The sequence below is a fragment of the Tachyglossus aculeatus genome, chromosome 3 (assembly GCF_015852505.1).
Source record: "Tachyglossus aculeatus isolate mTacAcu1 chromosome 3, mTacAcu1.pri, whole genome shotgun sequence".
NCBI classification, from domain to species: Eukaryota; Metazoa; Chordata; class Mammalia; order Monotremata; family Tachyglossidae; genus Tachyglossus; species Tachyglossus aculeatus.
Genome location: NC_052068.1, coordinates 77,360,483 through 77,375,318, shown reverse-complemented (window position 1 = coordinate 77,375,318; position 14,836 = coordinate 77,360,483). Strand labels below are relative to the sequence as shown.

Here is a 14,836-nt window from a genome sequence, read left to right as displayed (position 1 = left end):
TTTTTACATAATATTTGAAGTATCCTACTTAGCTTTAGTAAAATACTATTTAGTTCTTTCTTACTATACAGAGGGAAAGCCTATGTACCTTGTGCACCCAGGATAATAGTGGCATTATCTGACCTAACGAGGGGGTCAGAATTCAGAAAACCCAGTGTAGAGCACAAGCCAGATAGTAGACTCCTGAATGATTCTCATTTGTGGTGGGGACCTATCATTTTTACTCATGGGATGGTAACAGCAATTTGTCTGAGGAATCTTGGGGTGCTCTGGATGGGAAACATCCCCATAGGACTGGGAAAAGTTAATTACTTCAGGTTTACAATACGCTCTGACCGTCTGAACTAGGGCAATTGTTTGGCTGCCACAGGGAGCAAGTCTTGGGTCAGCTAAGTCCTATAATGTATTTTTAAATCCCTGAGGTAGGACTTCAACACCAAACAATCTGAAGTGTTCCCAAGTTTGATGACTGTGACTAAATAGAAGTGAAAGACTTCTTCATTGGCTCTCCAATTACCTCTTGTTCTCTACCCCCTTTCCAATAACTACTCGCTCCCTTGAAAGGACTAAAATACTTTTGAAATATAAAGAAAATGTAATTTAATGCTATTGCGGTGCTATATTCGTTTTATTATTTGATTTCACCCATCTCCATTTCTCATACCACCAGTTTCGTAAACAGCCCCTCTACCTGTTTTTTAACAATGGAATAAGTTTAATTGAGGGATTTAATGGGGATTTGGGCTGGGATCACGGCCTCTGCCTTCTCTTAGATTATGACAGGTTTTAAAAATGGAGATCTCTGCCCTGTCATTACTTTCATGTCCTCTGACAAGGATACAAGAGGCTGGGCTAGATGCCAGTGACCTTTCATATCCCTGAAGTGAAGGGTAGGAAAGGGATGTGATAGCACAACCATAACCTGAGGTTGGCAGCCAGGAAAGTAGTCCAAAGCACACACTTGATTCCCAGTCTTCGAACCTTGCCCAGGTCTTTACCTTTTCATTTCTCTGCCACAATTTGGGAGAAATGAAGTAACCACCTTATTTTGATGATCATTCCTTGGGAAAATGCCTCACCTTGCCTTGTCCTTTCATCAGCACAATGTTGGAGATAATGGATGGCTGGGCCAGTCTCCAAGGAGATTCTACCTGAGCGGCACTTAAGGAGCGGGTAGACTTCTTCACTGCGTGGTATTCCTAAGGAGGTGATACATTGCAAATGTCAGGAATACCTTCATTTATCTTAGTAAGGGTTTAAAAAATATTACCCAAATTCAATACCTCATCATGTGAGTAGGACAAAACCTTTTTGTCCGCCATTCCCACTTCAAGAGCAGAATAAATTTCATACTACAAAGTTAGGGATCTGCTGAGATGATAGCAGGAACGCCACCAACTGCTACCTCTTACCTTCCCAACTCCAACTCCTCACACAGAAGTGGGACGTGAGAAGGGTTAGAGTCCTGGAATCCACCTTCTCCCAGTCTTCTCCTTCCCACTAGGGAATGCCCATGAGCCAAGCCAATGCCCACTAGGGAATGTTTCAGCATCCTACTCCAAAAGGCTGCCCACTCTCACAAGATGACAAACATTGTTAAAAAATGTCATTTCAAGCTCTCTCTCCCCTCAAATGGACCCATAAACCTATACACCTACCAATTCACATCTCTTAATTTACATATGTACAAACAAAACCGCAGCTGCCACATTCCTAATTCCTCAGATATGTGAAGGAAAATATTTTCATATATTCCACACTCCCCCTCCTTATAGCATAAACCAACTTAAATGTTGATATCTTTTTCCTGGATATAGCCCACAGAATAACCATAAGGCATAGTACAATATTTGTAAGAATAAAGGTTTTATATTCAAGTATACATACAGTCTAGTTTTTTAAATAAAGTTCAAAGCCCTTTAAACAGTATATATAATTTCTTGATTTATAGATCACTTTCAGCAGAAGTTGCACTTATGCCAGCAAAAGCAAAAAAAAAAAAAAATCCACTTATAGCAATTTAATATGAAACTCAGACATCATAAACTATTTCATTTTGGCTTTCTACCTTCCAAAGCAAACTATCTCAGATATTGGATGGCAACATATTGTGCATTTTGGACTGCCTAGGAAGATTCCGTTTTGTTGATTGGCAACAGCACACCTGAGATACAAGTCCATTAATGGGGGAGACATGGGTTACATAGTCTGTAGTGGTGGGATGATGATCCAATGGTCCTCAAGATGGCAGGAGAAAAAGTTTGCTGGAAAGCCTGCCCACTAGACAGGCTTAACCCAATGATTGTTCTATTTCTTAATTCCCCCTTGCTGGGCCTAGAGAGAGACAATTTAAATTCACTTGAGCCCCTGAGGGACAGGAACTCTGTCTAATTCCCACTTGTGATTTCTCTTCCTGCAGTTTGTACAGTCCTTTGCAAACAGTAAATGTTTAGTAAATACTAATACGACTACTTCAGTTTTCTCATGAAGCTTGCCAGCAAAAAGGAACTCCAGGAATTTGATGCTTCTTTAACCCAGTTTACAAACGGCTTTGAAGTCTAGTGATCTTGAGAAGGAGTTGGAGGAAACTGGTTCTGGTGAGGATGAAGATGCTTTTTTCCTATCGTGCCTGTCTAGATATGGTGCTTTGCACACAGTAGGCCCTCAATAAATATGATGATTATTATTATCAATTAATAATAATAACAATAATAATGCTGACACCCAATTCGGTCCACTGCTGCTACCCACTGACTCCTGTCCTCGATAACTCTGTATCTTCCTTTTAAAACAGCTCTCTCCGCTCCCTCCCCCTTCCTCAATACCCACCAAAGCTAAAGGGGGAAAGACCAAGAGACAATTGCATGTGTAATTTTGAACAGAAGGCAAAGTGCTTGAAGATGCCAAGACAGTAGGATTCTACCAAGCTCGAGAAAAATATTTGTCAATTGAAAACAATGACTGTTTTTTTCTGAGACTGAGTTAATGACAATTTCCTAGTCCCCATCCAGCCAGCACGAGTTCCAGGGAATTCCTATGGTTAATATACCATCACCATCAGAGTGTGCTTGCTAACTGGAATCAGCAGTCTGAGCCTAGAAAATCAAAATTAAGCTGTCTTCCCTATGTTATTTATTGGATCCACATAACCACTGGATTGTTAGGGTACAGGTTCTTCCATGTCCTGCGGGCAGATCTGCCTTTAATAAGGGAGGATGCCCTTTTTGAACAGAGTTACAATGGCCCTGACTTCTAAACTCCTAAACCCGAAGGGTGAAATCATCCAGTACTCACTGAAAGGGTACTGGGTACACAAATGCACACACATGCAAGCACACTCAATTGATAGATTCACTGCACACCAGACAACCACAGATGAGATACTTTAATGAGGCCTCAGTGTCTACTGGGAGTGGAATCAAACTCTCTTATCCAAAACACACAGCAGGAAGGGGGTCATTAAACGCCCACTAAGATGTTTTTCCTACTTGAAGTCCAGCCCTGTTCGTGGCTCTGGTGCTTCCCTTCGGGCCTCACAAGTCTCAGCTCATCTTCTCAGTTGTTCACACTGACTTTTTCTAAAGACCCAGAGGATCGATTAAAAGAAAAATGACAAGGCCCCCTTATTTTCGGGCCTCATCTCTACATACAAGTTCGCTTGTTGCAGTCAGGGAATGTGTCTGCCAACTCTGTTGTACTGTTCATACATTCATTCATTCAGTCGTATTTATTGAGCACTTACTGTGTGCAGGGCACTGTACTAAGCGCTTGGGAAGTACAAATTTGCAACACATAGAGACGGTCCCTACCCAACAATGGGTACTGTTCTCTTCCAAGAACTTAGTATGACATGCAAATTCGTGAAGCGTTCCATATTTTTTCCACACATCCACCAAACTAGCTTTCTTGCTTCCTTCGAAGCCCTACTGAAAGCTCACCTCCTCCAGGAGGCCTTTCCAGACTAAGCTCCCCCTTTTTCCCGCTCCTCCGCCTCCCCACCCCAACACCCCCTCCCTCCCTCTGCCCTTCCCCCTTCCCCTCATCACAGCACTTGTGTATATTTGTACATATTTATTACTCTATTTTATTAATGATGCATATATAGCTATAATTCTATTTATTCTGTTGGTATTGACACTTGTCTACTTGTTTGTTGTTGGTTTTTTGTCCGTCTCCCCCTTCTAGACTGTGAGCCCGTTGTTGGGTAGGGACCATCTATATGTTGCCCATTTGTACTTCCCAAGAGCTTAGAACAGTGCTCAGCACACAGTAAGTGCTCAATAAATATGAATGAATGAATGAATGAATAGTAGAGTGCTCTGCAGATAGTAGGCACTCAATATTCTGATTTTCCTGTACTTAGGTACTATAGGTTGAGACCGAGTGATTTGAGAATCGGTACTGACCTGTCTCATCCCAGCAGAGTCCAGCTGCTGTGGAAGAGAATGCTTTCGGCCGCCTCTTGAGAGGTTCTCTATCATCTCTCCATTTGTGTCACCGATCTCCACCATCAGCTCATCATCTTCTCCCACAGATTCTAGGCGGGGTGCACCTCCTACAAACGTAGAATGGGAGAAGACCACGTATTACAGGAAAAGAATCTTAGAAGCCATTGAGGCAGGGACCAGCTGAGCTAAGTAAGATGTGTAGGCATGATTACCAAGAGGGCTGGCTTTTCTTGGATGCCTGACATAACAAAATAATGGACATGCTTAATGGTTTATTTTTGAGATTCCCCGTGACCACTCCTGCTATTACTTTCTCATAACCCTTATGACAAGATATGGAAAGAGCTCTTTTTTCTTTGAAGATTCTAAATAAGGACATGGTTGGATTGGTGGATACATGAGAATATTTTTATATAAAATTCATCATTTAGGTTTTTTGAAAACACACTGTTATGACACCATGGCTGTTGGTAAGGTGATTAAATAACTGTTAACAACAGATGGATTTAATAATAATAATAATAATAATAATAATAATAATAATGGTATTTGTTAAGCACTTACTATGGGCCAAGCACTGTTCTAAGCGCTGGGGGAGATACAAGGTTATCAGTCAGGTTGTCCCACATGGGGCTCACAGTTTTAATCCCCATTTTATAGATGAGGTAATTGAGGCACAGAGAAGTTAAATGACTTGCCCAAAGTCACACAGCTGATAAGTGGTGGAGCCGGGATTAGAACCCACGACCTCTGACTTCCAAGCCCTGGCTTGTTTGCATTTCCTAGAGATGGAAAAGTTTGTTTCCTTCAAGACCAAACTGTGGAATGGAATTGTGTCCTCATGAGGGACAGATGAATAAACTTTAGTATTCCAATGACAACAATACGAATTTTTACTAAGTGCCCATACAGTGCTGTGCTATTATGTAAAAAATCAAAGCTTGAGAAGTTTCCAATATTAAGTGAAAAGGCACATAACCAGTAAATAAAGAGTGGGAGCAGGGGGTGAAAATGAACTTTGTATTTAAACAAATATGCAAAGGATTTTATCCTGGTGCTTGGAATATAGTAAGCAGGGCTTCTCTGTTTCTGGGAATCCTGGATTTAACAGCCAACCTCCTCCATTCTAAAAGCATGGGAGGTGAGGTTTGAGGAGTAGAACTACTGAACCAGTAAGCATTAGCTTTCTTTCTTTCTTTCCTTCCTTCCTTCCTTCCTCCCTTCCTTCCTTTTCCTTCCTTCCTTCCTTCCTTCCTTCCTTCCTCCCTCCCTCCCTCCCTCCCTCCTCATCTGGATTCGGCCCTATATTCCTGATTTGTCTCTCGGGGCAATTAATCAATCAGCAGTATCTATTGAGAGGCTATGGCATGCAGGGCCATATAGGAAACAACTGGGAGAGCACAATGGAAGTAGTAGACATGAACCCTCCCCTCGAGGACCTTACAATCTAAGGGAACAGTCACACACTAAAATTAATTACAGGTGGGAACAACTTTGACTAGTGGAAACAAAGACAGACCAAACACTTTCCTCTTCCCCATCCCTCTCATTTCTTCGAAGAGAAGAAGAAAATGAAAAAGGAGAAAAAAAAGTAGTTAGAGAATGCCATTTAGGATTTCCATGTAGGGAGAGTCAATATGTTTATACGGGCAGGGAACACGTCTATACCAACTCTGTTGTACTGTACTCCCCCAAGTGCTAAATAGAGTGCTCTGTACACAGTAAGCACTCAATTAAGTACCAGTGATTGACTGATACACACATATGCCTTATTTACTCACCATCATTGTCCCACTACACAATATCTCTCCCCACTCCCTGACTTTTGAAGAGAAATAAAATAAATCTTGACTGTCCTCTCCTGGTTCTCCTATCTTTCTGGTCACTCTTCCTCAGTATGTTTCGCCAGCTCGGCCTCTGTCTTCTACCTTCTAACTGCATTCTCGGGTATCCTCCTGCCTTCAGGACATCTATACTTGGCTGTCCTGCCTACATCTCAAACTTAACATGTCCAAAATACAACTCCTCATCTTCCCACCCAAACCTTCCACTCCCCGAGATTTTTCCACAACAGTAGACAACACCATCATCCAATCTGTCTCACAAGTCCATAACGTCGGCATTATCCTCAACTCATCTCGCTCTTTCAACCCACAAATTCTGTCAACAAATCCAATCGGTTCTACTTTCAGATCCCAAGAATCTGCTTTTTTCTCGCTATTCAAATTGCTACATGTTGATCCAAGCACTTATAATTTTCCACCTTTACCACACCCGTCTACCTCATCTCATACCTCCTTGGCTCCTGTCTCTTCCCTCTGCAGTCCATACTTCATTCAATCATATTTGTTGACCACTTACTGTGTGCAGAGCACTGTACTAAGTGCTGTACTAAGCATATTCTACTTCACTCTACCTGGATCATTTTTATAAAAAACACTCAGTCCATAGCTCCCTACTCCTCAAAAACCTCCAATGGTTGGCCACCCATCTCCACATCAAACACCTTGACTTCTACATCAACTTCCTCTCTAACCTCCCCGCCTCATTTCTTTCCTCTTTCCAGTCCTCACTTCACTCTGCTGCCCAGATCATTTTTCCAAAAGACCATTCAGTGCATACCATCTCATTCCTCAAAAATTTCCAATAGTTGCTATCCATCTCACGTCAAGCACCCCGACTACTTCATCTACCTCCTGTATATATGTTTGTACATATTTATTACTGTATTTATTTATTTATTTTACTTGTACATATCTATTCTAATTATTTTATTTTGTTAATATGTTTGGTTTTGTTCTCTGTCTCCCCCTTCTAGACTGTGAGCCCACTGTTGGGTAGGGACTGTCTCTATATGTTGCCAACTTGTACTTCCGAAGCACTTAGTACAGTGCTGTTCACATAGTAAGCACTCAATAAATACGACTGATTGATTGATTGATTGATTGTTCAACTCCTGCCTCTCCTTTCCCCAGTCCACATTTCATCTGTTGCCTGGACCATTTTTCTGAAAAAAAGTTCAGTCCCAGTTACCCTTCGTCAAAATCCTCCAAAGGTTACCCATTCATCTCTGCATAAAACGGTGCTCAGCGCTTAGAACGGTGCTTTGCACATAGTAAGCGCTTAATAAATGCCATCATCATCATAAAACAGAAACTCCTTACCATCAGTTTTAAGTCATTCAATCAGCTCTCCCTGTACCACCTCGCTGAAATTCTTATTAGAACGAAACCCACACATTTCACTCTTCTAATGCCAACCTATTCACTATATCTTGATCTTTTCTTTCTCACCACCAACTCCTTGCCCACATCCTCCCTTGGGTCTTGAACGTCCTCCTTATTCATATCCAACAAACCACCCCATCTCTAAAGCCCTACTAAAATTGCATCTACTCCAAGAGGCCTTCCCTGACTAAATTTGCCCTCCATTCTGCTTCACCGATGCACTTAGGTCTGTAACCCTTAAGCACTCTGACTTTCATCCCAACCCCACAGTAATAATAATAATTATAATAATGGCATTGATTAAGCTCTTACTATGTGCAAAGCACTGTTCTAAGCACTGGGGAGGTTACAAGGTGATCAGTTTGTCCCACGGGGGGCTCACAGTCTTAATCCCCATTTTACAGAAGAGGTACCTGAGGCAAAGAGAAGTTAAGTGACTTGCCCAAAGTCACACAGCTGACAATTGGCAGAGCCTGGGTTTGAACCCATGACCTCTGTAAGGTGCTATCTGTAATTTATTTTAATGTCTGTCTCCTTGTCTAGTCTGTAAACTCCTTGAGGGTAGGGATAGAGACTACCTAGTCTGTTGAGCTTTCCCCAGAGTTTTTTTTTACAGTGCTCTGCACACAGTTAAGTGCTCAATAAATCCCACTGACTGATGGATTTACTGAGATTATTTTCTGTAAACAGTGATAGTGGCCACACCTGATTGCGAAGAAGAGAAGGGACAGAACATGCTAATGCCACAGATAAGGGATCAGGAGGCAGTTTCTGCACTGAGATGTGGTAACTCCAAGGCAGGAAGAGGAAAAAGGACGGGGAGTTCATTTGTAAAGTGCCCACTGAATGCAGCACCTGGGAGAGTGGGATGGAAGGAACTCGGGGCAATCTTACCTTTTGCTTACTTCCCCTCCTTTTTTTCTCCCTGCTCCCTTTATTGCTACATTTAATTCTTACAGGATTCCATATAATAGTCCTTTCCCTGTATCTGGGTTGTCAAAATTTGGCAAAAAAATGGGGCAATTATGCAAATAAATATGGTACATACAAACATATGTTCTATTTTGTCTCTGATGTAATAACAACTGCATTGTGTTAACATAAACATGCACTGCTTTGCCAGAACAGCATTGTAAAAAGCAACATTTTATATGTTAAAAATGTTACATGTCAAACAAGCTCCATTCACACCAAATTTTTCTCCATTTGCTGTCTTTGAAATGGAGCGTATTAATAATAATTACTATATTTATTAAGCATTTGATTATGTGGATGCTCTGTGATAAGCACTGAGGCAGACACAGGTTAATAAATCAGGCACATTCACTGTCCCTCTCCCTGGAGGGTATAGAGAGGGAGAAGAGGTATTTTAGCCCCATTTCAAAATGAGGAAACAGATACAAAAGTTCAGTGACTTATCCAAGGTCACACAAAATGTAGGTGGTAAAGCTGGGGCTAGAACCTGGGCCTTCTGACTCCCGGGCTCTTTCCACTATGCTTTGCTGCCTTGCAAATCCTTAATTTGATCTCTAGTCACCTTATCTACACTCACAGCAGAGTTTATTGGACACCTCACAGGCCTGGGCATCTGGACCTAGGTTCTAATACCAGCTCCACAACTTGCCTGTTGTGTGACCTTGGGGAAAGCCACTTCACTTCTCTGTGCCTCAGTTACTTCATCTGCAAAATGGGGATGAAGACTATGAGCCCCATGTAGGACATGGACTCTTTCCAAACTAATTATGTTGAACCTACTCCAATGCTCAGTAGAGTGCCAGGCACATAGTATGCACTTAACAAATACAATTAAAAAAAATTCCAGTTTACCAAATTCTTTACAACAGATGGTTGGCAAGTGCAGCCACAAATATTCAAACATGAATCATAATCTCTCCTTAGGATGTTCAGTCATGTGAAAATAACACTGATTACTGTCTTTTTGAAACTAGCAAAAAGTGTAATGCAATGACCAGTAAATCAACTAGATGCCACAGACCCCATGCAGTTCTTCGGAAAACCTATGTAAGGCAGCAACACCTACTGCAGGTTTAAACCAGCGATGCCAATTTCCAGGACACCTGACAAAGTGAATTTCTACAGGGTCTTTCCTAACATATGTTGCCAACTTGTACTTCCCAAGCTCTTAGTACAGTGCTCTGCACACAGTAAGTGACCAATAAATATGATTGATTGATTGATTGATATATGATTTTTCTTTCCCCCAGACTTGGAGTGTCCATGAAACTTTTGAACCTCCTTGATCCTCCTTGAGTTCTAGCCTCACTTTTCTACCACTGTGCCAGCCCCATACCTTGTACACAGCCCTTAGCCCATTCATAAGCCCAGCCTAGCGGTGGTGAATGAATTGACTTCACACACTGACAATTTTTCCCACTGTTTCACAATTTAACCTATACTGAAGGATTCTGGTGGAGTTTCCCATCAAAACAAGAAGATTTGAGAGATGTGAGCAGAGGCCAAGGTATGAAGATCACGGCTAACCACAGATCGTGCCTTTGGACTGGTGTTAGGGAAGGGCTAAAGGCCATCTTTAGCCTAGCATATTTCTCTCTTGCTGCATCAACATCCTTGTCCTCAAGACACCGAAGAGCTAAATGGCAGATTGGACATCAAGAGGACCTGTCTCACGCCACAGGTTTCCAAGCATTAGTGCTAATGGCGCCCATTTTGAGGTTATTCTTTAGTATGCTCTTTCTTGGTTTCCTCTGTCCACCTCAGGAGCACGCTCCACTGCTAAGCTCTCTATAAAAGATTTTGGACATCCTTTTATTGTTCATACAAACCAGAAGAGCACGCCACTGCAAACAAGCTCTGACTGTCATCACCTCAGTGCCCGTGATCCCGCACTATGGCAGGATCTTGGTATTTTGGGAACGACATCTTGCCATTTTATGCCAGCTCTCCACCGCAGGGAGCACAGAGGGAATCAGTCTAGCTGTTTTATAAGCCATTAGTACGGCAGCCATGCCACAGGGCCATAGAGCAATGTTGACATGGCAGGCGACGGAAGACGGGAATTTCATTTTTTAGGCTGACGACTCTTCCATTCCAGAGCTGATGTTCCACACACGTGCTTGCTATACTACTATATTTTGTAATGTTGTCATTTACAATACATTCAGCAGAATTTTTCAAAGGTTTTAAGTTGTGAATCATCTTAGTGGATACTACTGGAGCAGGGACTGAGGAGCTGACCTTCAGTTAAAGCATGACTTTGGCCTTTTTCAGACTGATTCTTGGCCCAAAGCAAATAATATCTTAGGATGTGAGTCCCATGTCCAACCTAATATAGTTTCTATCTGCCCCGAAACTTGGAACAGTGCTTGACACACAATAAGCACTTAACAAATACTATGAAAAACAACAACAAAAAAACCTATCACGTAAAAACTTCATTTTCCCTTTGCAAATCAACTTAGTGTCATGGTTTGGGAAGAAGGACAGAGTGCAAATCCATGATATGAGTAAGGGGCAGCAGTTTTGCATGGAAGAAGGGGCTTTAGATTGCTTCTGGTATGTACGGAGACAGCACACATAATGATGATCAGGCTTTTATGCAACTTTGCTTTTAATATTCCCTTGCCATTATTGATGAAAGAGAAAAGGGCTAGGTCTAACTTCTCCATTTTAAGTCACTGGTTGACACTGGGGGAAAGACATTCTGAAATATTTCCTGTTATGAAATCATGGGCAATGAATAAATACACCGAGATAAACCAACTGTTTCATTATTCCTTTATTATTTTGTTGTAATTGCTATACTACATGATGAGGAAAAATAATCCTCAGGTCAAGGCTTGCTTTTGCCATTGGAGCTCAAAAGCTCAACTGAACCAATCACCAAGCCACAATCATTGTTGGCAGTCGATATGCATCAGTTCCCCAGCTGAACCTGGCAACCATATGAGAAAGGGTTGTCGAGGCCTGTGCCAAAGGCTTATGTGGCTTCTTGACATTAGCTGTTGGAGAGCCGATCCCAGGGTAGCCAGCTGAATCAACGTGCTTGCATAGCACAAGATGCTTGCAAGTGTCTGAGGATAGATCTTCACATTAATTCCAAAGATGAAACCAGAATCTATGTTGGAGCAATTCCCTTATTCAAAAACTACTGGGAAATCAACACCATCGTGTTGATGAAGGGCATAAATGTGGGTTCTGATAATAGTATGTCGGGGCCAGAAGGGGCCTTTCAAAGTCTTCTAAACTAAAAATCGCTGATTCCACCTCATCGAGTTCTCTAAGTGAAGAAATTCCTCAGCCTCCCTGGGTCACACAGTCACTTGATCCTACAGTCTAATGGCCATAATCAGAGAACTTTGAGTTAATCTGGAGGCCATCTTCGCAATCTTAGCTGTTTTCTTCTTCCTGTACTGTCAGTGAATGGTGACTATTACCCTGTCCTTGGAGGCAATCACAATTAAATTAGCCCTTCGGCCTTCTCTTCACGAGGCTCAACCCATGTCAATTTTTTTCTTTCAATCAATCAACTGTATTTATTTTAGTGCTGACAGTTTACAGAGAACTGTACTAAATGCTGAACATTATAAGACAGTTGTAGACATGTTCTCTGCCCACAAGGAGCTTACAAATAATAAACCTACAGTTAGTAGTTTACAGTCTCAATAAACTTAAGATTGCTTTCTAAATCCCATTTTCTAACCTTACTTTTGCTGCACTCCTCTCTGTGTTAGACATAAAACAAAACCACCACAAACTGGAGCCCTCTGATTATCTGCTATTTGTCATGATACATTTTACACCCACTCCCATTAAAGGGTAAAGAGATTTTTCTAGAGGGGGTATGGGATCAATGAACAGCAAGTGGGTCTTACGGCTGAGCAAGTTGGTTTTTGTAAGGTCATGATAACTATTTTCTTTGGAAACTGAGACTAAATTAAATAAACTGCATAGTTAGGCCTGGGAGGACCCAAAACTGTTATAGTCCTTATTCCCCCAAATATCCACCTGTGGTTATTTGAGATACTGAGAAACTAGAGTTTCAGGATGGAAAAATGATTTTTTAATTCATTTTTCCTTCTTCTGAACTGAAAGTATTCTGTATATTTGTGTATGCAGGTGAGATACACCACCAAGGCTACTTCATTATGACTTGCACACCTCTAAATCATTCTGGTGAAATAAACTGAACCAAATACACAGGAACTTTAAAATTAAGCAAAGTCAAATAGAGATATTGGCTTTCACCTTATTATTCTGCCAGTATAAAGATTCAGCTTGGGAAGCCAAGTTGAATATCAAGATCATGCCACTGGTGATCACCATCCAAACTAAACCACCGAGAGGCCCATTGGAATGAAATAATTAACTCCCCTAAATTGGCATTCCTAGACACTCACCTCTCCATGACACCCACCTCTCCATCTCAGGCCCAGCCCCACTTGGCAATGCCACACCTTCTCTTAGGCAGGCCAACCCCAGCGCACAAGATCTACCTTGGGATCGACTTCTGAACTTCATCATGCTGTTTCCCAGGGTTGGGCTTCGACAGTTCCCCTTGGATCCTTCAGGGCAACCACCTTGATCTTGGGGCTTCTCGGACTCAGTCATCTGAAAGGAGGCAAAAGAGTTATGCTAAAAGCCAAGTGTAGTTCTCCACTGGGAAAACTATTCCTCAGTAATTTAAGTAAATGAATGCTTTATTAGACGGAGTCCATGGCATACGATTACAGCTCCTTAGGTACTCCTGACTTCATTTTGTCTCACTCTAGGACATAGCTCTACACCTCTATCAGTTAAAGGCAAATCATCTTCTCCTTATCATTAAGTATTGTTTTTTCCCCATTTTATTCTGTATATGTTCTTCCCCTGGAAATGCAATGAAGACTAAACAACAGAAACCCAGAGGCAACCTAACATTAGGAACGTAATTTGAATATGGTTCAGCAGAAAATTTCCCCGGCCCCTATTAATGATAACCTTGCTTAATGAAGGTAAAATACTCTTAAAATATTCCTTAACACTTATTTATTTATCAGTCATTGATAATGTGCACAAAAGTGGGCATCTTGGCCATCATTGTTCATTTTTTTTTTCACCAAGACAACTTCACTTGACACCAGGGAATTTCCCAAAAACCCTTTCTAATACTCCACATCTTTCTTCCTTTACTGTATGCTGCTGGCTGGCTGCCCCCACTCCTGTTTGTTGGAGTTACAAGCCCAATTAGGCAACTGGAATGCTTCTTTGTGAATTACCAGCTCCACTACAATTAAACTTCACTTTCTCCCAACCTACCTATCACCTGAAATATTTTCAATAAAAGGACTGAACTGTTGGGCTATTCCTTGAAAACACCATATGAAATTAATTTTTTTTTGCGTTTGTTAAGCACTTACTACGTGCCAAGCACTGTTCTAAGCGCTGCGGGGGGATACAAGATAATCAGGTTGTCCCACATGGGGCTCAGAGTCCTAATCCCCCTAGTCCTCATTTTACAGATGAGGTAACTGAGGCACAGAGAAATCAAGTGACTTGCTCAAAGTCATACAGCTGACAAGCGGCGGAGACAGTATTAGAACCCATGATCTCTGATTCCCAAGCCTGTGCTCTTTCCACTGAGCCACACTGCTTCTCTGCACAGGATTCTAACCTTTACCTAATTTTAGAGAAGCAGCATGGTGTAGTGGATAGAGCATGGGCCTGGGAATCAGAAGGTCATGGGTTTTAATCTCAGCTCTGCCACTTGTCTGCTGTGTGACCTTTGGCAAGTCACTTCACTGGGCCTCAGACACCTCATCTGTAAAATGGGGTCTGAGACTGTCAGCCCCACGTGGGACAGGGACTGTGTCCAACCCGATTTGCTTGTGTTCACCCCAGCACTTAGTACGGTGCCTGGCACATAGTGAGCTCTCAACTAATACCATCATTATTATTATTACTAATGATGGCATTATGTGATTACCATGTGTTAACCATTACTTTAAGCCCTGGGTTAGTCATAAGATTCAATCATATTTATTGATAGTCATAAAAGAGACCAGCTCTATTTCACACCAGGCTCACAGTAAGGGAGAGGGAGATTGTGTTTTTTATTCCCATTTTAAGTTGTGGACACTGAGGCATACAAAAGTTGAGTGATTTGCCCGAGGTCATACATCAGACAAGAGGCCTAGAACCAGG

General features: G+C 41.8%; 1 protein-coding gene across 2 annotated transcripts in view; it reads right to left on the bottom strand.

The window, feature by feature from the left end:
• Positions 1-14,836, bottom strand: part of PDZD2 (PDZ domain containing 2) — a 320,362-nt gene that overhangs the window by 71,467 nt on the left and 234,059 nt on the right. For both annotated transcript variants that reach the window (XM_038743608.1, XM_038743609.1), the window contains exons 7-9: positions 13,150-13,264; positions 4,407-4,555; positions 1,080-1,199 (exon numbers count right to left, since the gene is read on the bottom strand). In XM_038743608.1, the coding sequence (XP_038599536.1) occupies positions 1,080-1,199; positions 4,407-4,555; positions 13,150-13,264 (384 nt within the window). The remainder of the gene's footprint in view (positions 1-1,079; positions 1,200-4,406; positions 4,556-13,149; positions 13,265-14,836) is intronic.